Below are 24,966 nucleotides of genomic sequence, written 5' to 3'. Positions count from 1 at the left end.
AAGATACCAAGAGATAGATAGATAGATAGATAGATAGATAGATAGATAGATAGATAGATAGATAGATAGATAGATAGATAGATAGATAGATAGATAGATAGATAGATAGATAGATAGATAGATAGATAGATAGATAGATAGATAAGTACATAAGTAATGCCATACTGGGAAAAGACTAAGGGTCCATCGAGCCCAGCATCCTGTCCACGACAGCGGCCAATCCAGGCCAAGGGCACCTGGCAAGCTTCCCAAATGTACAAACATTCTATACATGTTATTCCTGGAATTTTTGAGTTTTCCAAGTCCGTTTAGTAGCGGTTTATGGACTTGTCCTTTAGGAAACCGTCCAACCCTTTTTTAAACTCTGCTAAGCTAACCGCCTTCACCACTTTCTCCGGCAACGAATTCCAGCGTTTAATTACACGTTGGGTGAAGAAAAATTTTCTTCGATTTGTTTTAAATTTACTACACTGTAGTTTCATCGCATGCCCCCTAGTCCTAGTATTTTTGGAAAGCGTGAACAGACGCTTCACATCCACCTGTTCCACTCCACTCATTATTTTATATACCTCTATCATGTCTCCCCTCAGCCGTCTCTTCTCCAAGCTGTATAGCCCTAGCCTCCTTAGTCTTTCTTCATATGGAAGTCGTCCCATCCCCGCTATCATTTTAGTCGCCCTTCGCTGCACCTTTTCCAATTCTACTATATCTTTCTTGAGATGCGGCGACCAGAATTGAACACAATACTCAAGGTGCGGTCTAGATAGATAGATAGATAGATAGATAGATAGATAGATAGATAGATAGATAGATAGATAATACTGCCCAGTAATGCCAAACATGTATTTTTTTAATATGGGGCTTTTGTCAGATCACAAGTTGATATTTATATTTAGTCCTAAGCACGTCAGTATGAGAGGTAAATTCTATAAAAGAAAAGATTACAAGGATAGGCGACTGAAATGATCCAGAGAGTACAAAGATATTTTTTCCACGAAGCTCCAGATCTCTGAAGGATCAGTATATGCAAAATAGGCAGCTTCTCTGAATTTGTATAATTTTCACTTTGCATCCTAACACTTCAACATACCTATGGGATTTACATCACAGAGGGGTCCTTTTACCAATGTGCTGGAGGGCATTATTGTATATGTTTAATGGGAATGTTATTTGAATGGACAGCACTGCTGGTGGGGCTTCCCCTCCCAGTCTATAGTTGCAGTGTCCTGTGATTGGCTCCTCGTGAGTTCATTCCTATTGGTTGTTGGTTCTGAGCTAGGGCCAGCCATGTTTCTTTGCCCTGAAGGCTGAGTGTGAGAGCAAGGCTCAGTCTGTGCCTGCATGCCATGTGCTAGTTTCTGAGAGCTGACCTTTCTTAGTTCCACTGTGGTTCATCAAGGTTTTTGACCTTCTCTTTCTCTCCTTCTCTTTCACTCCTTTTCTTTCCTGTCTTTTCTTTCCTCTCCCCCCCCCCCCCCCCTTGGGTTCATTCCTTAGAGCAAGTCTCTTAGAGGTTTCTCCCTTAGGTTTCTGTAAAAGGCATTTTCCCTGTGTTTCACTCTGTTTGAGTATACAGCTTTGCCTCTCAGCAGTGCTGAGATCTGGCCTCTCTGTGCCTCTGAGGTGGCTGGGTACGGACTCTATGTTGCAATAAGCACAGTTCTTACAGGCAACAGAATTGTAGATTGGAATCTCTGTGTATTGGGAGAATTGTAGGAAAGAAGATTTGCCTAAGAATTGAGAGTCTAGAGGTAAAGTTTTCTACTGGAGAAAAAGGAGGTTTAACTGACTGTGAGGTCATACAGGCCGGAAACACTGGACAGTGTTTGCACTGGACAGTAACAAGCAAGCTGCGATAAAAAGTGGCCTTAGCATGTCCTTACGTGGGTCTTTCCCATGCACTAAGGCCATTTTTGCCACAGCTGTAAAAAATGGCTATTTTGTACATTTTGTATTAATGGCCACTCGCTGATGTCATTAGTACATGGTCATTAAAAAAATTAACTGTGTGTGCACTTACTGCCACCCATTTTGTAGGCATTAAGGGATCATGTGCTCTAACCAGTTATTACACACTAATGTAGCTGTGCTGATTAGCACAGGAACACCTACTCTGTACACCCCCAGACACGCCCCCTCCAAAAGAATATTTTTTAGTGTGTGGTTAGCGCACGTAGATTTGGCAGTTACTGCAGGATGCTTGAGTATGTCCCGCAGTGTGCCATCTTAAGTTCCATTTGGCACATGTTAGCGCCTAATGCAGCTTAGTAAAAGGGCCCAATAATGTTTTTGGTTTGTACATTGTACAACAATTTCTTCATTGGAAGGAGAGGAGGGTGAAATGTTGTGATTATGCAACTAGGTTTGGTAGACTGAAATAGGTGATGTTAAACATACTTGTCCATTGTCTAAGCTAACCCAGTGGGGCGGTGGGGCGGTCCACCCCTGGTGCACGCCGCTGGGGAGGTGTCGGCTCCGCTGGTCCCCTGCTCCCTCTGTCCCGGAACAGGTTACTTCCTGTTCCGGGGCAGAGAGAGCAGAGAACCAGTGGAGCCGACGCAGCTCCCAGCGACATGCACTCGGGGCGGTTCGGCCCTCCCGCCCATCCCTCGCCGCTTTCCCTCATAAGTACACGCTCCGGAGGGGGGAGGGTACGCGTGCTGCACACGGGGGGGGGGGGGGTGCACAGCGGCGACCCGCCCTGGGTGTTAGCTGCCCTCGCTATGGCACTGAGCTAACCAATAGACATTTTAGAAATACAAACTTTAGTAATAGACAGGAAATATTCTACAGCTCATGGTTAGAGACTTTTAACCCTTAAAAATAGGACTTTGTATTTGAGCTGAGTAAATTAAACTCAAGAGGGACATCTATTGTGTTTTCTTGTACTTATTGCCACAGGAAATGGTAGAGGCTAGTGAATGTTTCTGCATGGACAATCACAGGAAGCCTTGATTCTACTATAAAGCCTTTGTAATGAGTTCTGAATCATTCATTATAGAAGACTGATGTGCCTTAAATATGACAGTTTTAGGGAAATGAATCTTAGCCCTTTATCTTGTTGAACAGAGTGAGTAGATCCCCGAAAACATACAGTAAAGAAATAACAATACTTCTTAAAATATCTTTTCTATCCAACAGTCTGTCTTGTGTTAAATGGGATACAATAGAATTGGTCTCATAGCTCAAACTGTAAGACTCAAGCCATGCAGCAGTTGGGATCTGGGTTCACATCCTCATCCACTGAAACTAGTCAGGCCTGGATCCACTGTTGTGGTACTGCACTCAGGCTTCAAAAGACAACTGTTGCTACTGTGGCAGTTCTCATTGGCCAACAAGGGAATCTGAGGGTGCACATCACAAGAAGTTCCTCTTTAGCCACCAGGCCAGCAACAGTCCACTGAGTTGCCCAAGCTTATCATCAGCGAAAGAGATGCAGAGCAGGGTTGCCAGCTGGGAAAAATTTTCCCAGCCCGAAACAGCCGTAAACCCGCCCAAAAACTGCCCGTAGCCAATCCCCGTCTTCCGCGTCACCGAACCCCGCCCCCACGTCACTAACCCCGCCCCCGCATCACCTAACCCTGCCCCCACATCTTCTAGCCCCACCTCCCATGCCACTAAACTCGCCTCCCACGTCACTAGCCCCGCCCCCTACATCATCCCTGATGTCAGCCCCGCCCCTGAAAGGCTTCTATTGGTCCAATTTGGACCAATAGAAGCCCCGGAAAAGCTTCTATTGGACCGAATTGGACCAATAGAAGCACCGGAAAAAACCGCCGAACTCGCACAGCGGCGACGGGAAAACCGCCCAAAAAACCGCATCCCGCGGCCGGTGAAATTTTCCCGCCGCCGCTGGAGAAAACCCGCCCAATTGGGCGGTAAAACCGCCCACCTGGTAACCTTGATGCAGAGATGGTGGATTTACAAAGGGGATGAAAGCAAAACATTTTAAAAAGCAGATGATGCATCAAAGAACAATGGATGACTGTCAATTTGCTAAAAACTGAAATCTTATTTATTTTAATTATTTATTCATTTTTTAGGATTTATTTGTTGCCTTTTTGAAGACATTAACCCAAGACGGTAACAGCAAGAATAAGCTGGACATAGGCAATATACAATAACAGTACACATTATTCCCCGGATTCTATAAAAGTCATCCAAATTTGGGTACAATCCAGAGATGCACACACAACTTAAGCAATAATTGGATGCTAACAATCAATTACTAACATTAATTGGCACCAATTAGGAGTTGTGTTCGCATCTACCTAAGCACTACTCTATATCAATGGGTGCCCAAATCCCATGCAGTGCAACCCAAAAGGGGGCACAACCATGGTAGAGGCATGGGCAGGTTGGGACATTCTGAACATTTAGATGCAATGTTCTAGAATAGTGGGGATACAAGCCCAACTTGCATGCCAGGATTTACACCTGATTTCAGTAGACATAAGTCCTGCGGGCACAGGAATCGGCCCTATGTGCTATTTTATACAGGGTGCCCAGCCCCAATTTTTTCAACACTAATTTTTGAGCGCCATTTACTGAATTTGGTCCTATGGCATAGTATACAACTTACAATGTCAACACAAAATACATTCATTCTAATATTCAGACTGCGGGAGATAGTTGGGCTGTCTATCTCCCGTGGTTGGCGCTAAACCCAGCTATTCAATGCCAGTCCATTTCCAGTGAGTGGCATTGAATATCCAGTTTAACTTTGGCCGGTCCGATTTTAGCCAGCCACGCTGATATTTATTTATTTTCTTTGTTTGTTACATTTGTATCCCACATTTTCCCACCTGTTTGCAGGCTCAATGTGGCTTACATTGTACCGTGAAGGCGTTTGCCAACTCTGGTAGAGAAACAAATACAAAGTGAAGTTTTAATCGAATAAGGTTTATATGTTACAGACACATGGGGAATCGTAGAGAAGGAGAGTTATATAGTGTTCATTACGAGCTTTAGCTACTTTGTGTTGCAGGGTTCAGACACTTAAGTTGGGTTGGGAGGGTATGCCTTATGAACAGGTTGGTCTTTAGTGATTTCCGGAAGTAGAAGTGGTCATACGTTGTTTTCACAGCTTTTGGTAATGCATTCCACAGTTGTGTACCTATATAGGAGAAGCTGGATGCATAAGTTGATTTGTATTTGAGTCCTTTACAGCTTTGGTAGTGGAGATTTAAGTATGTACGTGTTGATATGACTGTGTTTCTGGTTGGTAGGTCTATGAGGTAGGTCATGTATTGTAGTGGCCAAATATGGCCGCCAAACTTGGCCACTCTCACTTTAAAAATCAGCGGATACCCGGTTATATCGCCCAATATAACTGGCTATCCTTAAGCTGGCTGTCCGGCACTAAATAACGCCGGATAGCCTCTTAAGTGCTGTTTTAGTGGCCATTTTCATTTGAATATCAGGCAAATTAAAAAATCTTAATAGATAGCATAGGCAGCATGGATATGTAGCATATAGACAGATAGAGTAACAGGAGTTAGACTGAAAATACAGGGACTAACTTAAGGAACAATTCCACATAAAGTCAGAAAAAGCTAGAATAAGAGTGGATAAGCAAGTCCTGCTACAGTAAGTGCAGCTGGTGTTAGTCCTTGGGGGGGAAAGTCTATATATGGCGCCTAAAAAGTCAGCACTGACTAAGCATATTCTATAATTAGCACCTAAATATAGGCGCCGGTTATAGAATGCTCTCAATTGATATTTCAACACCTAAATCTATGCATGTCCAATTACACCAAAGAAAACATGGCATAAATCTCGGTGCATAAATTTAGGCACACTGGGCTGTATTCTATAATTAGGCACCTAAATTTTGGAATGCCCATGAAATGCCCATTTCTCTGCACATAACCACACCCCTTTTGGCATGCACATGTTAGAAGTTTGGTGCACATCGTTATAGAATATGCTTAGCAAGTTGCACGCCTAAATTCTAATCAGTGCCAAATAGTGCTCATTATTTCTTATTAAGTGCTGTAATCAGTGCACATTAGCTTGTTAAGCTTGTTAAATTACATGCATTGTTATAGAATCCATGACGTGTGTATGTGTGTGACTAGCTGATTAGTTGCTTCTTCCATTAAAGTTCTGAGAGAAAAGCCAAGCTTTCAACTGCTTCCTGAAGTAGAGATAGTCTTGTGTAAGCGAAGCCTTTTTGGGAGTGTGTTCCAGAGTGTGGGGGCTACTCGGAGAATGCTCATTGTAAACCTGACCTACATTTTCTGTAAAAGCTCTTGTCAGTAGCTGGATGACATGGTAAAATATTTGGCAGCAAAAAAATCTGTTACAGGGCCTATTGCCAAAATCAAAGAGGAATTGTGCTTCACTGAAATTCATTTCAGGGATGAATATTGCTTCACAGAGATAAGTATCCTTCAGGAATTTTGTTTCACATAGAACAGCAGTGCTTCATTAAAACTAAAATCAGTGAGCAATTTGCTTGTACAGATATAGCATTTGGAGGATTTGCCTTTGTTGTGGCCGCCAAGTAAATTGAAGTGTCTGGGAGTCTGGTATGGTAACACAGTTGAGAGTTCTTTGGAGTACAGTGCACTGGAGCAGATTGTAGATGAAAGTTCGTTAAAATGGTCGCCATTGTATTTGTCATGGTGGGAAAGACTGGCTGTGGCTAAAATGGTCTTGGTACCAAAGCTGAATTATATTACGAGTATGGTACCCATTCTGTACCTGGAATCCCTTTATAAGACTCTGGAGTTTAAGATTGCTCAATTTTTGTGGGGTGGTAAACCGCCAACAGTATCATTAAGGAAATTAAAACTGTTAAATTCCATAAGGTGAGTTCATTTTGCAGACTTTAATCTTTATCATTATACATATTTGGGGGTTGACTACTGTCTCGTTTTCAGATCAGGATGATCCAGATGTCCCTACATGATTGCAGTTGGAGAGGGTGCCTGCTGCCCCATTTCCCTTAAGGAGTTTGTTTACAGCACAGGTTAGCTGGGTTGTTTCTGACAATTTACTTTTGGCAAGTGTGCCAACGGTTTTAAAGTATTTGGCACAGTGTTTGGATATGTCATGGCCAGGGTCGGACTGTATTTCTGTTTAGTTTAATTTGATGCTGTAAATTTGGGGAGAGTGTTTAGTTAGCCTGAGGGAAGAGCAGGGGTATCTGGTTTGTGCATCAGCTTCTTTGGGATGAGAGTCTTCGAACTTTTGATGAGCAAGAATGAGTTTGGTTTGGAGGCTAAGCATTATTATTATCAATGGTTGCAAGTGAGGCATTGCTCTCCTGGGTTGTTTGTGTGGTCAGTCTACTAAGAATGCTGGCTCCTTCTACATCCCAATGGCTTGGTTTTATGTGTTTTTCACTTGGACTTTTTTTTTTTTTTTTCGAAAATGGACCAAAAAGATAAATGTACAGAGCACAATAACATCTAGCAAATAAAGATTGATATTTTTCAGTTTTGAAAATGACTATATTCCCCACTTGAATTTTAGACGTTTTTAGCAAAACGTCCAAAGTTAGATATCATAATGAAAATGCCCCTCTATCAGGCTTATTTTCGAAAGAGAAGGACGCCCATCTTTTGACACAAATTGGAAGATGGGCATCCTTCTCTCAGGGTCACCCAAATCGGCATAATCGAAAGCTGATTTTCGGCATCCCCAACTGCTTTCCGTCATGGGGACGACCAAAGTTTCTGGGGGCATGTCGGAGGCGTAGTGATGGCGGGACTTGGGCGTGCCTAACACATGGGCGTCCTCAACCCATAATGGAAAAAAGAAAGGCGTCCCTGATGAGCACTTGGACGACTTTACTTGGTCCTTTTTTTTGTTACGACCAAGCCACGAAAAGGTGCCCGAACTGACCAGATGACCACCGGAGGGAATTGGGGATGACCTCCCCTTACTCCCCCAGTGGTCACTAACCCCCTCCCACCCTAAAAAAATACTTTAAAAGTATTTTTTTGCCAGCCTCAAATGTCATACTCAGGTCCATCGCAGCAGTATGCAGGTCCCTGGAGCAGTTTTAGAGGGTGCAGTGCACTTCAGACAGGCGGACCCAGGCCCATCCCCCCTACCTGTTACACTTGTGGTGGTAAATGTGAACCCTCCAAAACCCACCAGAAACCCACTGTACCCACATCTAGGTGCCCCCCTTCACCCATAAGGGCTATGGTAGTGGTGTACAGTGGTGGGGAGTGGGATTTGGGGGGGATTTGGGGGCTCAGCACACATGGTAAGAGAGCTATGCACCTGCGAACAATTTCTGAAGTCCACTGCAGTGACCACTAGGCTACTCCTAAGACCTGCTAATAAGAATAGTCATCATATATGAAACTGTCATAGAGTCTGGTATGTACTGTCACTATCACATCTTAGGGGACTGGGAGGGGGTCACTGACCACTGGGGGTGTAAGGAGATTATACCTTAATTTCTCCAGTGGTCATTTAGGGCCATAAACATACTACTTTTGGCCCTAGATGTTTTCAATTTGTTCTATTATTGCAGAAAAATGTTTGGACGCCATGATAGAAGTTTAGAGTCACTATTGAAGAAGCGCAATTTTTGCCAATTTGGGTTGTTTTGACGATTTGATGAAGCTTATGAGAGAGTGAAATGGAGAGCCTCGTTGGGAATGATATTGAAACCTAAGTGTTCCTTCTATTCATTCTCTATATTATGTGGTATCAACACTACCACAAAAATGGATAAGTATAATGATTCCGAGAATTGAGTCAAATGTGAAACAGAGTGCACAATATGAAATTAAAAATATAAGTTTTTTGTTTTTCTTGAGGCTGATGGAGGGCGATAAATGTAGGCATAGAAGAAACATAGAAACTTAGAAACATGACTGCAGTTAAGGGCCGAATGTCCCATCCAATCCGCCCATCCTCAATAACCACTAACTCTTCCTTTTCTAAGGGATCCCACATGCCTGTCCCATGCTTTCTTAAATTCTGACACAGTCCTCATCGCCACAACCTCCACCGGGAGTCCATTCCATGCATCTACCACCCTTTTGGTGAAAGAGCATTTTCTTGGATTCCTCCTATTTTAACTTTGTCATATGCCCCCTCTTTCTAGATTTTTCCTTCATTTGAAAAAGGCTTGCCTCCTATATATTGACGCCACTGAGGTATTTAAATATCTCTATCATATCTGCTCTCTCTCGCCTCTCTTCCAGGGTATACATTTTGAGGTTCCTAAGCCTGTCCTTATGTTTTACGACAGAGACCGCTTACTAATTTTGTAGCCGCCCTCTGGACCGACTCCATCCTATTTATATCTTTCCGTAGGTGCGGTCTCCAGAATTACACACAGTACTAAATGGGGCCTCACCACTAAGATTCTTGACTTGTTGCCACTGTTTGGACATTTGAGGTCTTTTTCCACCACATTATTATTCTTTTTGTGAAATAATGGTATGTTCTTCTGTATGTGCGAGCTAGTAGAACACATATTTCTTCAGCTTAGAGTGGAGACTTGAAGTTTGAATTTTTGCTAAAGTTTACCTAGAGGATTTATTGAGTGATCACAGGCTAATTTTGCCATTAGCTTGTGAGCCCCTACTGTCACCCATTATGTAGGTGGTAAGGGCTCACTTGCTAAGCACAAACTAATCGGTTAATGTGCAGCAATGTAGCTGTGCTAACCGATTAGTGCAGAACACCTCCAGCCTCCACCCCTTCCACCAAAACATAAATGTTATTTTTCAGCATGTATGTAGCGTGCCTCAGTGTGCTCTGTGGTACACCATTTTGTGCAGTGGTAAATATGCATTAGTGCTTACCATGGGCCCTGTTTACTAAGCCGCCCTGTAGATACGCTAATGTTTTTAGTGCATGCTAACACTAGAGACACCCATAGGAATATATATATGGGTGTCTCTAGCATTAGCATGCGCTAATTTTTAGCATGCTATAAAAATGTTAGTGTGCTTTAGTAAACATGGCCCCACAACTCTGTGAAAGGACTCTAAGTGTGGTAAGTACCCACATAACCCTGCCAATGTCCCGCCCATGCTCCTTCCCTGCATATGCACCTTTGTACATATCTACTATGTAAGTTAAATGGGTATTTTCAGGACAGCACTTAAGGTGCACATACACTTATAAATGCTAGTATTCTAAACATTTATGTGCATAACAAATATGTAAATATGAATGCCTAGGTTACACTACTGCCATCATGAAGGTCGTTCTATAGGGGGTAGTGGTGCCTAGATTTAGGTGCTAGGACAGCACCTATTTGATTTGTATTTTATAAAGAAAAGTAAGCACCTACTTTTCTTTATAGAATAATTATTTATTTCTTTGAATTTAATATACCGCTCAAACTAACTAGCAGAACTGAGCAGTGTACATAAAATGAAACAAAAACAAAACAAAATTAAAAAAGGAACTCCATTATTAGATAGGAAAGATGTGCCTCATTCATACCATAAGTACATAAGTAGTGTCATACTGAGACAGACCAAAGGTCCACCAAGCCCAGCATCTTGTTTCCAACAGTGGCCAATCTAGGTCACAAATACCTGGCAAGATCTCAAAAAAGTACCAAACCTTATTTGCAGCTTGAAGAAGAGATGGCTGACGGGAGATATGATACAGGTCTACAAAATAGTGAGTGGAGTGGAATGGATAGATGTGAATCATTTGTTTACTCTTTTCAAAAATACCAGGACTGGGGGGGCACATAATGAAGCTACTAAGTACTTTTTAAAACAAATTGAAGAAAATATTTCTTCGCTAAACATGTAATTAAACCCTGGAATTTGTTGCCAGAGAATGTGCTAAAAGCATTTAGCTTAGCAGGATTTAAAAAAGGTTTGGATAATTTCCTTAAAGAAAAGTCCATAAGCCATTATTAAGATGAACTTGGGAAAATCCACTGCTTATTTCTAGGATAAGCAGCATACATTCTGCTTTACTGTTTTGGGATCTTGCCAGGTACTCGTGACCTGGGGCCCTGTTTACTAAGCCATGTTATAGGCGCATTAGTGTTTTTAATGGGCTTTAACTATGTACGCACGTTAACCGTGTATGCGCGCCTACAGTATCCCCATAGGCGCCTACACGGTTTGCATGCACTCTAATTGTAGGCGCATTAAAAATGCTAACGCGCTTTAGTAAACAGGGCTCCTGGATTGGCTAATGTTGGAAACAGGGTACTGGGCTTGATGGACCTTCACTTTGTCCACGTATGGCAATGCTTATGTTCTTATGGTCTTAAGGTAACGAAATTGAGATCCAAGATAATGAAGCTACTGAAAAAAGATGATGGCTGTCATCAGAAGGACTGAACAATGTGATTGTTTAAATGAATTACAGTTCAGTGCTCATTTTACTTTTCTAAAAATTAGTTTCAGATTCATACAGTGTCAGGCCAAACTCATTTACTCAAGCAACTTTTTAAATAAAATATATTTCAAACTCATTTGAAGGAACATTAAAGAAGCACTGTACTGTACAGTTATTAGTCTTAATTTTGATTATATGATAACATTAATCAGAACTGGATTTTGTTTCAAAAGCATTTAGTCACGCTTTAATTTGAACTGGAAATAAGAAAAAACAGAATTTAGAACGCACTTGGTTATTTGGTGGGAATTGTGTAATACAGAAGCATTAAACATCAGTTTTTCTGTTCCACGAGAGCAGTAGAATCTGCCATTCCTTCTCTCAGTGAAGCAGTATCAGTATTTGATTCAATGAAACAGTATTCCTCACTGCTTTTAGGTTTTTATTAGTTCAATATTTTTATCGACTTTAAATTACAGTACAGAAATAGCAACAAATCTGTGATGCCACCAGGTGATATGTTGTATATCAAGTGTAAATAAAATAAATAAACAGCAACAACTCAAAATTTGAAAACTCTCTCCCCCCTCCCAGGTGACATAGAGGGGCATAATCGAAAGGGATGCCCAAGTTTTGCTGAGGACGACCTTGCAAAACGTCCCGATGGAGGGGTGGAGAAACCCATATTATCGAAACAAGATGGACATCCATCTTTCATTTCGATAATACGGTCGGGGACGCCCAAATCTGGAAATTTAGGTTGACCTTAGAGATGGTCGTCCTTAGACTTGGTCGTTTCTGATTTTTGGCGATAATGGAAACCGAGGACGCCCATCTCAGAAATGACCAAATCCAAGCCCTTTGGTTGTGGGAGGAGCCAGCATTCATATTGCACTGGTCCCCCTCACATGCCAGGACACCAACCGGGCACCCTAGGGGGCACTGCAGTGGACTGTAGAGAAGGGGACCCAAGCACGTATCCCACAGTAACTAGTACATTTGTGGTGGAACGTGCGAGCCCGCCAAAAAAACACTACATACCTCCTGTACCTACATAAAGGTGACATCTGCAGGCATAAAGGCTATTGTAGTGGTGTACAGTTGGGTTCAGTAAGTTTTTGGTGGGTTTTGGAGGGCTCACCATACAATGTAAGGGATAACGGTGAGATGTGTACCTGAGTGCTTTTATGTGAAGTCCACTGCAGTGCCCCCTAGGGTGCCCCACTACTCTGCTGGGATGTCTGTGTGGTCAGAGTTGATTTTCTGTGTTTTTCCTTGGATTTTGTTTTTGAAACTGGTCCTAAAAGATAGACGCACTGAGTGCAAAAATGTCTAGCAAATAGCTAATTTTGAAACAAAAAGTTGGACATTGGTTTGAAAATGGCCACATTTGCTACTGGATTTTTGGACGCTTTTCGCAAAATGTCCAAAATCAGATTTAGACGTCATATCAAAAATGCCCCTCTAAACTTCTAAAACATCAACAGGTCAAAATGAGCACACCAACGTTTACATTATGTGCCTGAACATAAATGTTTATTGTAGCCATTTTTAAAACATATAGTTGAGGATATGGCATTTCAACTCTGATTATGCAGTAAGATTTGTCTATAGCAGTCGATCTGGTTAATCATAAGATCCTTCTTAACAGTTTGGCCCAAGTCGGCATTTAAGATAAAGCGCTGCAATGGTTTAAAGGCTTTTTACAACATCATATGTTGCAGGTAGTCTGGAATAACTCTCTTTCTGATTCCTGGTGTGTGTTGCAGGGAGTAATGCAAGGCTCCCCACTCTCTCCAGTACTTTTCAATATTTATTTGAGTGGTTTGCAACATGTTCTTAAACCTTTTAAAATTAAGTACTTCTTGTATGCTGATGATATCTCCCTATTATTTCCTTCAAATCTAACCTACAAGAAACTTTTCATGTGATGTCAAGAGCATTTGATAATGTTGGCAAATGGATGTTAGCTCATGAGTTGAAAATCAATTCTGACAAAATTAATATTTTATGGAATGGGAGAAAGGGTGAAGATCTATCCCAGTATAGATTAAAACTGGCTGCTACTGATCTATATGATCAGAAATTAAAATATTGGGAGTGATACTAGATTCAACCTTAACTGTGGAGAAATTAGGGTTGAATGAACTAATCAGGAAATCTTTTGCCAAACTGAAATTCTAGAACTGAGTGCCTGCGATTAGCATAACCAGCTATCAACGTGCCTAAACTTTAGGTGCTCACGTTTACACCAGTCATAGAGCTGGTGTAAGAGCACATGCCCAAGTGAAGAAGGAACATTTATAAATTGCAGTGTTTTGTAAGTTACGTTTGTAAGTGGAAACCCCACCTATGCCCTACTCATGCCCTACACCCCCTTGCAAACACATGCTGTGCAAGTTAAATGGGTTTTTACTGAATAGATGCTACTATCCTAAACATGTATATATGTAACGCATGCATAAACGTGAGCAACTACGTTACAGAAGTGCCTCTTTTGTGATTAAATAAGACATGTCTGTGGTATGAGTTCCTGTGGCATATGGAGAATAGTGTTTGAGTGGGACAGGAGGTTCTAGGTTGACATCTGATTGGCTCTTTTTCTTCTTTTTATCCTCTAGATATCCTGGATGTGCAGAATTAGATACGCCTATGGTGCCAGAGAGACCCTCAAGTAGTCTAGGTGAGACATGGTAGAATGCAAGTGCACATGTACATCAGAAAGAAACCTGTTTGTACATGTCTATAATTTCTGCTTTATGAAGCAGGGACGTGTAAATCAGATTCCCGTAAAACATGAAAACTCTGTGAGTCAATCATTTTTACCTGGCCAAGTCATTATGGGCAGTGTCTTCTGTTGCAGTTTCTTTTTTTTTTTTACTTGAATTTTATTGCACAATTTTCAATATACACAGATCATTATCCCACTACCTGTTGTATTTTTATCATCTGACACTATTACTTAATAAAGGCTTTATCACATATCGGGTTCTTTTTATAAGCTGCAGTATAAAGTGACCTTAGCACATTCCTATGGGGGGTTTTCCCATGTACTAAGGCCATTTTTACCACAGCAGTAAAATGGACGATTTTCCTTTTTTTTGCATTAATGGCCATATGCTAATGTCACCATGAGCATGCAGCCATTTAAAAAAAAAATGACCACATTAGCAGTTACCAATACTCATACAGTAATCCTGTGTTAATCAGTTAGCACACCATAATGTAGCTGATTGGTGAGAAACACCCATTGTCTGCCCCCCTCCACGCCCTTTCTGCACAAAAATTAAAAATATTTTTATAGTAGGCGGGTAGCGCATGCAGATTAGAAACTTACTACAAGATATCTGAGTGCATCTCATGGTAAGCTATTTTAAGTTAAGTTAGTGTGCACTAGTGATTAATGCAGCTTAATAATAGGACTCCATGGAGAGGAATTAATCATTTCTATACTTACCCTTTCTTGTGAATGCTGGGGCTGCCCAAAATGAATTTTCAGCAGGTATCATGACTATGGCCATTCTTGTTGCAAATTGGCAGAATCACTTCTATCCCTAATCAAGGTCAGTAAACTAAATATTGACCATAGTTGGGCCTAGTGAAAATAATCCAGATTCAGAAAGCATTTAACTCATCTACCATAACTTCCTCTTGTCTGGCATTACTTTGGAAGGACACAAAAGCAACCTAAATACATACATTGTTGGAATGTACCTTTTCTGTTCGTAGTGACAACAGACTTCGTTGGTCCATACTGTGAGACCACAATCAACCAAACCATACAACCCTCAGAACAGAAGGTAAGGAGCTTATGTGATGATACTTAGGAGCATATTTACTAATGTGTACTAAGCAGTTAGTGCAAGATTTAGCACAGGCCTGCATTAACAGTTACCACGCGCTAAAAGAGCCAGCATGCTTAATAACCTGAGCTAATTGCTTAAAGCAGGTTGGGTTGGGGGATGGGCAGGGCATGGGTGGAAACTGGACACAGACTCCATGCAGATAGTGTATGATAATTAGCATTTGCTAACTATCATGTGTGCAAGTAGCACAGATGCACGTAACATCTCCTCAACAGCAAGCGTTAGATGTGTATCTGTGCTAATTAAAGCAGGGTAAATGCAAAGGCTGTGTGGTATCTGTTGGGGTGAAGTATGTCCCCTGCAGTTAATGTTGCCATTAGCATATGGCCATTAAAAAAGATTAGCGCATGAGCCCTTAACCCCACCTATTTTGTAGTCAGTAAGGGTCACACACTAACCACAAGCTAATCTGTTAGGACATGACAACGTAGCTGCACTGATTACTACAGAAATGCCCACTCTACACCCCCTCCATGGTAAAAATAAAAATGATTTTTAGTGAGTAGGATGTGAACTCAAACCCTGAACTTACTGCCTCAGAATGCCCCTCGGAAAGCCCTTTTAGGCTGCGGTAAGCAAGCGCTAATGTGTACCACAGCTTGGTAGAAGGACCCCTAAATCTTTTTTTGGTTTTGAGGCAGCTGTAGGAAACATTTCAGAAGGAGAGCAAGCATTCTTGTGTTAACCAGTTAGCACATCTATATTACCATGCACTAACTGGTTAGCGTACAGACAGTGCAGAAACCCTTATCACCTAGAAAATAGCAAGCAGTAAATGCTCCTGTGGTAATTTTTTATTTTAATTTATTTATAACAACTTAATTTTACAAGCACTAAAATAACTTGCCAGAAATACAGAGAAAATAACACACAAGAATTATTTCAATCAGGTAATTCTATACTCTTCCTTAGACCACAAAATAGGGCGAGTGAAACAACACAAGGAGATCAATTAAACAACAATAAACAAAGAAAACGTGGTATTAACCTGATTATCCCCAGTTATTATTTATCTGAATCATTATTCCACATTGATCGTCTGGTTGGCTTCTTCAAACCCAAAACGGTGTATAGTCAATTTATTTCATTGGAAACATACTTATTGTCCAATATTAGTGGAAATAATACACCTGATTTCATGTTTTTTCTCTTTTAAAACCAGAAATTATTTAACAATACAAACACTTGTCTCTAATCCAATTCCCACTGATTAAGGTAATCCCAGTTTCACAGGCTTCACTCCTTTTGAATTAATATACTAAAGAGGAATCATTTCAGAGGAAAAAACTTTAGGAGTCATACCCGGAACTCTGGGAAAACAACCATCTTGATATTAATCATCTGTAATAATATTCATTTTGTTCAAATTTTTCTGGTCTATTATTATTTTCAAAATCTTAACCGTTACTCCTGTAGAACTTCATTTGCTGTATCAATTTTTCATTCTCAAAGGATTCGATTAGATTATCCATGTGGCTCACTAATAAGATTATATCTGAAGCAAAATTATTTACTACCACCGTTAGGTCCTGGAGTGCCTTCCAGATGATATTCAATGTAACCTCCATGGGAGCCAAAAACTCCAAGCTGATAGCTCTTACGGGTTTAGGAGTGGCACCGCCGACACGGGTTCAGCTGTAAACGATTTCCGTTTCACCATACACTCCTAACTCACTCCTTCACTCCTTTGGACATGGTGGTTAAATGATTCGGGAGCGATGAAGTTGTTTCCAGGTCCAAGAGCATCGACACTCCTTCGCCGGCACTAATCGAAGGACTCACCAACCCAATCATCTGTGGGCAGCTTGTCGCGCAGCGGTCCCACACTTGCTGCACAGGGGACAAAACGCTGGCCATCGGCGGCTGACCCCCCCATTGTCCCCTTCCTCTCAGTTAAGGTAACTGCAAATGCAGAGAGGAAATTTCAAGTAAACAAAGACAGAACTTCACAGGATAGCTGGGCCATTGAGCGTACGAACTTCAGGTCGTCATCTTTCCACTCTCCCTAGTTTGGGACACTCGTTGTCTGGTTTCTCCTCAGAGGCCTGTCTGATATGGGTAACCCTTCAGCATAGCCCTCTGAGTCATTGAAACACAGAAGCCCCTTCACCACTACAAGGTGGTGTCCCTTCGGAGGGACCTGTGGTAATTTTTTAAAACGGCGTGTGCTAGTGGTAATATTAGCACGTTTTGTTTACTTTTTGATCAAGGCGCTAGTTTTTCTGATAGCACAAGCTGCCGTGAGCTAATACGGTTTCCCACTGGGAATCTTTTTGTGCACATACAGCTGCACTCCTGAAACTACCCTGATTGGCTTTCTCCACCGATCACTGCAGATAATAACTAATTATCATCAAGACCCCTGTCACAAGCAAGTTGACAAAACTTGGTCCATGTCAAGTATTTTAATAAAATGTGATGAAAACAAAGGAGGAGCAAACCCTCACGAAACCGTGAGCAAGCAGTAAGTACAAAAGTGAGGTGAATCCAAAGAGGATATCAAAAGAGTTTTTGTCTTTTATGTTACGGACCCTAGCCAGTCGGATGACTTTTTGCAGCTCAGCTTTTGTATACCATTGAGGATTCAAAGACTTGGATGGTGACCACATTCTTTTATTAGATGTTTTTGTAATAACATTCAGGCCTTTTGTGCCATAACATGGCCGTGTTGGGTCGTTTTTTCAGCCTGTTTATAATAAAGACTCTTTTGATAACCTCTTTGGATTCACCTCACTTTTGTACTTACAGGTCTTTTAATAAAGCCATATTCTGACTTCAGCAGTTCTTGGAGACCACTTGTGCTGTTTCCACTAGTTGGTTTACTCTGCTGTGCTTTGATTCCCTCTCTTCTGGCTGCAATATTTGCACATGGCCATTAAAGGAAAAAAATAGAAAATCGGGGGTTTTACAGCCAAAGTAAAAATTACCTTAGAGCGTGGAAAAGACCTGCATAAGGGCATGATAAGACTTATTTTTACCATAGCTTAGTAAAAGGACCCCTAAGGCAGCAATTCTATTAACTGGCACTTCATTTTAGGTGACACAAAGGGGAGCGCTTAGCATCTATTTTATAATGACTTAAGATCATGCCTAAGCTGTTATAGAACTTTAGCACAAGGTTCAAAGTTGCATTTATTTGATTGTCTGCTTAGGGTCAAACCATCAAAGTGGATTACATACATGAGAAATAAATGAGAAAAATAAAAAGAATTACAGTCTCATAGATGTAGCAGAAAATATAAAACAACATAGAACATAGTTTAAATACTTGAAAGGTATTCATATAGAAACAAATCTTTTCTAGGGTAGGGGAAATGGTAAAACTAGAGGACATGGCTTCAGGTTTTGGGGTGGTAGACTTAGAATTAATGTCAGAAAATTGTTTTTCATGGAGAGGGTGGTTGATGCCTGGAATGCCCTCCCAAGGGAGGTGGTGTAGAAAAAAACTGTGGCTGGAATTCAAAAAGGCGTGGGATGAGCACAGAGGGGCTCTATTTAGAAAATGGATGGTATTAAAAAAAAAATAAAAAGACTTAAATGGTTGCAGGTGTGTAGATGTGTGAGTGACTCTTGGATGGCAACTCCTGCTGTGAAGAACTAAGGCCAGTGCCAGGCAGACTTTGTAGGTCTCTGTTCTATATATGGCAATCCAATTAAGGATGGGATAGACAGGACCTCAATGGCTACTTCAGTAGCTGGAACCGAGGACAGTGCAGACTTGTGCAGTTTGGGTCCCGCAAATTTCAACATGGATTCGGATAGGCTGGAGTGGACTTTGACGGCAACTCCAGTAGTCGGAACATAAGGACAGAGCCAGGCGGACTTCTACAGTCTATGTCCCAGAAATACCAAAGAAAGACCATGATCAAATATATAATATCACGTTCATTGTTGATTTAATCATGAATTGATAAAGAGTGTGACTGTTGGGCAGACTGGATGGACCATTCAGGTCTTTATTTGCTGTCACTTACTGTGTTACTATCACAAAACTACATTGGTATGCCAAAAGTTAGGCGTAGCTTACTTATGACAGATCAATGACTGATGTAAGTGAGCCCACCTAAGTGCACCATGCAATGTTCTCAACTGATTGTAGTCTAAATGTTGTGTGCCTTGTTTGGTGACTCACCATGTTCTTCCCATGTGCATACCGCCTGACAGTTGCACACTAAACAGTCCTTTTACTAAAGCATAGCATGTGCTAACAGACATTAGTACACACTAAATGCTGCAATGCCTATTTTATACCTATGGGCCACAGAGATCACGTGATACCTAGAGCAGGAGCAGAGACAGCCTGCTCAGCATCTCTGTCTCCTCAAAGCAAACAGCCACATACTTTTTTTTTTTGTTATATTTGTACCCCGCGCTTTCCCACTCATGGCAGGCTCAATGCAGCTTACATGGGGCAATGGAGGGTTAAGTGACTTGCCCAGAGTCACAAGGAGCTGCCTGTGCCTGAAGTGGGAATCGAACTCAGTTCCTCAGGACCAAAGTCCACCACGCTAACCACTAGGCCACTCCTCCACTCTGTATATTTTTGCCAGATAGGGGTTGACATTGTACCAGTGCTTAACTGCGCCTGTGGGCTTTGTTGGGGTACAACTTTGAAAGGTACTACCTTTGCTATGGCATCGAAACAGCCCTGAAAAGAAAAAAGCAATGCTGCAGGGAGCACCAACCAAAATGGCAGCTCAGATGGCCCTGCCGAGTCCTTCGGTGAGCTCAGCCTGGACTTCGGAACACGTGTCTGAGGTTTGAGCAGTGGTGGAAGCTGCGCTTGACATGAAATTGGAGCAATTGCAGAATAAAATGGAGGCTGCCTATGAATGCCTAGACAGTGTGGATTTGGAATTAGATGTTCAGCAACATCGAGTCAAGGCATTGGAGGAAAAGACCTAGCATGCATGTCATGAGGTGGATCAAATTAGACACACAGTCCAGCTATTGGAACACAAGGTGGAAGAGATGGAGGGCAGAGCAAGACAAAAAATTTGCATGCAGTGGGCCTAGCTGAGTCCTTGCCAGAAACAGAGTTTTTGAAAACCTTGGACCACAATCTTTCAGTTTGAACTCTTTGGTGGGTACGTAGGCTTGGCTCCAGGAGCAGAATGTTGCACATCCTCATGTAGTGGTTTTTAGGGTTTTCCACTTTGTGCAAAAGGAAGCTATACTGCAGGCCTTGCGCCACGGTAAGATTTTGGAATATGATAGATGGAAAGTCATTTGTTTTCAAGACTATATGGCAAAAGTGTGTAATCAGCGCAAAGCATTTGCTCCCTTATCTACTAAGTTCTATGATCAGAAGATTTCCAGTGCTTTACTTTATTTGGAGAGACTCCGGATTATTGTTGGGGGTCAAACACATTTCTTTCTCTCTGTGGAGACAGCGCAAACTTTCATACACAATCTCCCAATTGCTGTGGGCACTTAGATAGCTGCCTATTTGAACATTGGATCTGTCAGTACTGATAATCGTTCTGATACTTGTTGCTCTTTGACCCCTTTCTCTTAGCCGCACTTACTCTCAAAGGTGTTACTTCAGCCCAACTAGATGGTGGATTTACCATTTCACCCTACTTCTGGCACCTCATGATAGCTTAATGGGGCTTTGTGGTTTTCCTATACTGTTTTTGAGGTGTTTTGGGCATATTATGTTTGGTTTGAGGAAAATGTGGCTTTACTACATTTCTTGTGGTGTTTTGGGTATTTCTGTGTTACGGTGGGTTTGACAGGGAGAGTTCAAGTGATAGTTCCCATGTGATGTGGGACAGTAATTTGGGGCAAGGTATTTGGGTTAGGGTTAGAGATTGGGAAGGGGGATGGGGTGGGATAAAGGGGAGGTGAAAATGCAAAAACCTTTGACGACTATTTCTTCTTTGCGGCCATTCATGCCAGCCTTTTGATGTTTTCCTTTTCCTGATCATATTTGTTTGTATTCTTAATTGAATGTACTATCGTCATACATTTATATATACCTATATACCTATGGTATATAGCTCACGCTAATGTCTGTTAGTACGTGCCAAAATTTAGTAAAAGGGCCTCTAAGTGATTTAGATGCACTTTTTAAAGAATAGCACCTAGCACTTATGTGCGTAACTGTCAATTATTGGTGCCAATCACATGTGTAAGCACTACTATTCTATAAACTAAGGGCTGCAAAGCTCAAAATTCAGTGCCGACAAAAACCAGTGCCTGAAGGTATTCTATAATGGGTGTTCTGGGATCAGCGTCCTTTATAGAATAGTGTACAGAGCCAGATCTGTGCCCAACTTTGAGCACAAGGAGTTACACCAACTGAAACTAGGTGTAAATTCCAGTGCACAAGTTGGGCACGAATCCGCACTATTTCAGAACACTGTATGCATTTTAGGGAAATGCCCTGACCCGCCCATGCCCCTCTCATGGCTACGCCCCCTTTGCAGAACCATTATGCGCTATTCTGTAAATGGGGGCAAAAGTGCATTTTCATGTGGATCTGCCATTTCTGCCCTGTTTTGGTGCCTTGCATCCATTAGAACGCTTTTCCATGCCAAATATTTGGCACAATATATAAAGAGTTCCCTCACAAGCGTATTATTGGTGCCTAAATTTAGGTGCCAGCTGATAGAATTGTCTTATAAATGTTTTCCCCTTAGACATAGAAGGGATAATTTAATAAAGTCACTTTAGTTCATATGTTGAATAGCTTTTAAAGTGCCAGACATGCAGATATGCGTGATGGCAGGGATGCATATATTTTTACTGTAGGCATTGCCAGACGCGTGATCTGGGTGGACTGTGGGCCAAAGTTCACAAGTACACACCTTCTGGCTAATATTCTGCAATATTTAACTGGCCAGGAATGGCTCCTGGCCAGATAAATAGCACTTCACCAGATATCCGTGAATATTTAGCACTTCACCGGCTAAGTTACCATATCGGAGTGTGTAAATAGCAGGCCTATCTTTGGCTGCTATATACTTAACCATCCAGTGCTGAATATTTATAGCAGCCAAAAATACCCTAGATATTCAATGCCAGACAACAAAAACGGTCTTGCATTGAATACCCGAGTTCAGCGCCAACCACGGGACTTAGTTGGCCTGCTTCCCACAGGCAAAATATCCACTGCCTTGACTATAAAATATACTAATCTGTACATGTACTTGCAAACTTTACATGCTATATATAAGTCTTATTCAATTTTCCATTCATTCAATTCAAAAGACGTGGAGAGGCATAATCGAACGCGAAAGCCCATCTCCATGGGCGTCTATGTCCGAGAACGGGTACGTGAAGCGGCGGGACAGACCCTATTTTCGAAAAAAGTGGGTGGCCATCTTTCTTTTCGATAATACGGTTTGTGCCAGCCAAATGCATCAGATGTGTGCGGATTTGAGCTGGGCGGTTTTGTTTTTCAGCGATAATGGATACCGAAGGCACCCAGCTCAAAAACGAACAAATCCAAGGCATTGGCTCGTGGGAGGGGCCAGAATTCGTAGTGTACTGGTCCCCCTCACATGCCAGGACACCAACCGGGCACCCTAGGGGCACTTGTAACAATTTAAAATAAAAAGTAAAATACCTCCCAAGTCCATAGCTCCCTTCCTTTGGGTGCTGAGCCCCTCAAATCCCCCCCAAAACCCACTGCCCACAACTCTACACCATTACCATAGCCCTTATGGCTGAAGGGGGGCACTTAGATGTGGGTACAGTGGGTTTTGGGGGCGGTTTGGAGAGCTCCCATTTACCACTACAAGTGTAACAGGTAGGGGGGATGGGCTTGGGTCCACCTGGATGAAGTCCACTGCACCCACTAACAACTGCTCCAGGGACCTGCATACTGCTGTGATGGAGCTGGGTATGACATTTGAGGCTGGCAAAAAAGTTTTGAAAGTTATTTTCTTTTGGTGGGAGGGGGTTAGTGACCACTGGGGGAGTCAGGGGAGGTGATCCCCGATTCCCTCCGGTGGTCATCTGGGCAGTTGGGGCACTTTGGGGGGGCTTGTTCGAGAGAAAAAAGGGTCCAGAAAAAGTGACCCAACTTCTCGCTAAAAACGCTTTTCTTTTTTCCATTATCAGCCGAGGGCGCCCATCTCTGCTCGACCGATAAACACGCCCCAGTCCCGCCTTGACCACGCCTCTGACACGCCCCCATCAACTTTGTTCGTTCCCGCGACAGATTGCAGTTGAAGGCGCCCAAAATCGGCTTTTGATTATACCGATTGGGGCGCCCACCAGAGAAAGGCGCCCATTTCCCGATTTGGGTTGAAATATGGGAGCCCCTCACTTTCGAAAATAAGGCTGATAATGAAACTGATCAAGAGTGGAAGGAAAAGACTTCGGAGGCTTAGCCTTATATTAGACTCTATTTTTAAGCTGAGCATAACTGTGTTTTCACATGGATCTGCCATTTCTGCCCTATTTTGGAGCCTTGCATCCATTAGAACACTTCATGCGTCCAAATTGCAACTTAGACGTTTCTTTCGAAAATGCCCCTCTATGTGTCTTTATAAAACAGGGCCTAAGTAGGTGCCCTCTTGGCCTCTTAGCCTAGGCTCTCAGTTAAAAAATTGCCTTTTGAATGGGAGAAAAGCCTTTGTGAATCAGGACCTTTATATGTGCAGAACACAAGAACATAACATCGTTATTTCTGGACATTCAATACCAGGTTATGTCCAAGCTTCAGCACTGAATATCCAGATTATGTAACACTGGCTAACACATGGCCGCTTAAGTTGATATTCAGAATTTAAGTGGCCATGGGTTGCTGCATAAAGATAGGACTGTGTTTGATGGGATCCTATTTGTGAGGTTACCCTGGCCAATTAAGTGCTGAATATCGGCACAACTGGCCAAATGCCAACTCTGCCCCCAGAACGTCCCCAAAATAGCCAGCTTTCACTTAGGTGCTAACCGCTAATTTTAGCGGTGATAACCACTTATGTTCTGCTGAAAATTAGTGATTGCCACAAACAAGCAATTTAGCCGGTCAGCAGCCAATCTGCCTGGTTAAATCATTTGAATATCAACCAGATATTTATTTTAAAAGTATAAAAATATATATTTTGAGTGTATTTCGACCTTCCTATTACAGACATATTTGCTGTGCAGACCAAAAAATTAATCTCCCAATTATTTGCTGTACACATTTTACGCTATATTTTAAACAAGCAGACACATTCAAAACACTTGCGGAGCCCCAGTACTCACCCTTGTCCTGCCCAGTGGTACTAGTGCTGCCATCCCCTTCCTCCTGCTGCTGCTTTGCTCCTACCACTGGCTCTTCCAGCCTGTATGGATCAACAAATCCAGAAGGATCACAACAGTGGGTAGGAGACTGCAACACTGCTTCTATTGAGTGCAGTGCATTTTTTCTAGCAGAAAAGGTGCCGGTACTCAAACTCCAGGCCACCTTTCAGGGGTGGGGTGAACATTGAGGGACCCACCCCACAATAGCCAGGCCCCCTACAACAAGTCACAGAGTCTATGACAAGGCAGAATTGGTGTGAAGAGCCTGGGCTTTCATTAAAACTTGGGGACCATGGGCCAATTTTAGCAGACAAAGGAAAAGGTGCCGGTACTCAATACCCCCAAGTACCCCCTCAAAAAAGCCCTGGTTGAGTGGGACATAAATGTTAGGTCACCTCAAGAGGTTTGTGATGTGTGTAGAAGCCTCCGAATCCTAGCACTGCAGGGTTCTAATGTTTGTTGATGGACACTGCTTCCAGCTAAGCTCATTATATCCAGATGAGCTGAGATATTCCCTCTGGGGAGTTCGGTATGTATTAATCTACCTTTGCATTGTATGGGGAAGGGG

General features: G+C 42.2%; 1 protein-coding gene across 3 annotated transcripts in view; it reads left to right on the top strand.

Annotated features, from left to right (window-relative positions):
- Positions 1–24,966, top strand: part of ARAP3 (ArfGAP with RhoGAP domain, ankyrin repeat and PH domain 3) — a 218,876-nt gene that overhangs the window by 52,934 nt on the left and 140,976 nt on the right. For all 3 annotated transcript variants that reach the window (XM_030211196.1, XM_030211194.1, XM_030211195.1), the window contains 2 exons: positions 13,914–13,975; positions 15,022–15,092. In XM_030211196.1, coding sequence (XP_030067056.1) covers positions 13,914–13,975; positions 15,022–15,092 — 133 coding nt within the window. The remainder of the gene's footprint in view (positions 1–13,913; positions 13,976–15,021; positions 15,093–24,966) is intronic.

This window comes from Microcaecilia unicolor, chromosome 8 (assembly GCF_901765095.1).
Source record: "Microcaecilia unicolor chromosome 8, aMicUni1.1, whole genome shotgun sequence".
In the NCBI taxonomy this organism is placed as follows: domain Eukaryota; kingdom Metazoa; phylum Chordata; class Amphibia; order Gymnophiona; family Siphonopidae; genus Microcaecilia; species Microcaecilia unicolor.
Note: the sequence above shows the minus strand (reverse complement) of the source record. Positions and strands in the feature narration are given on the sequence as shown.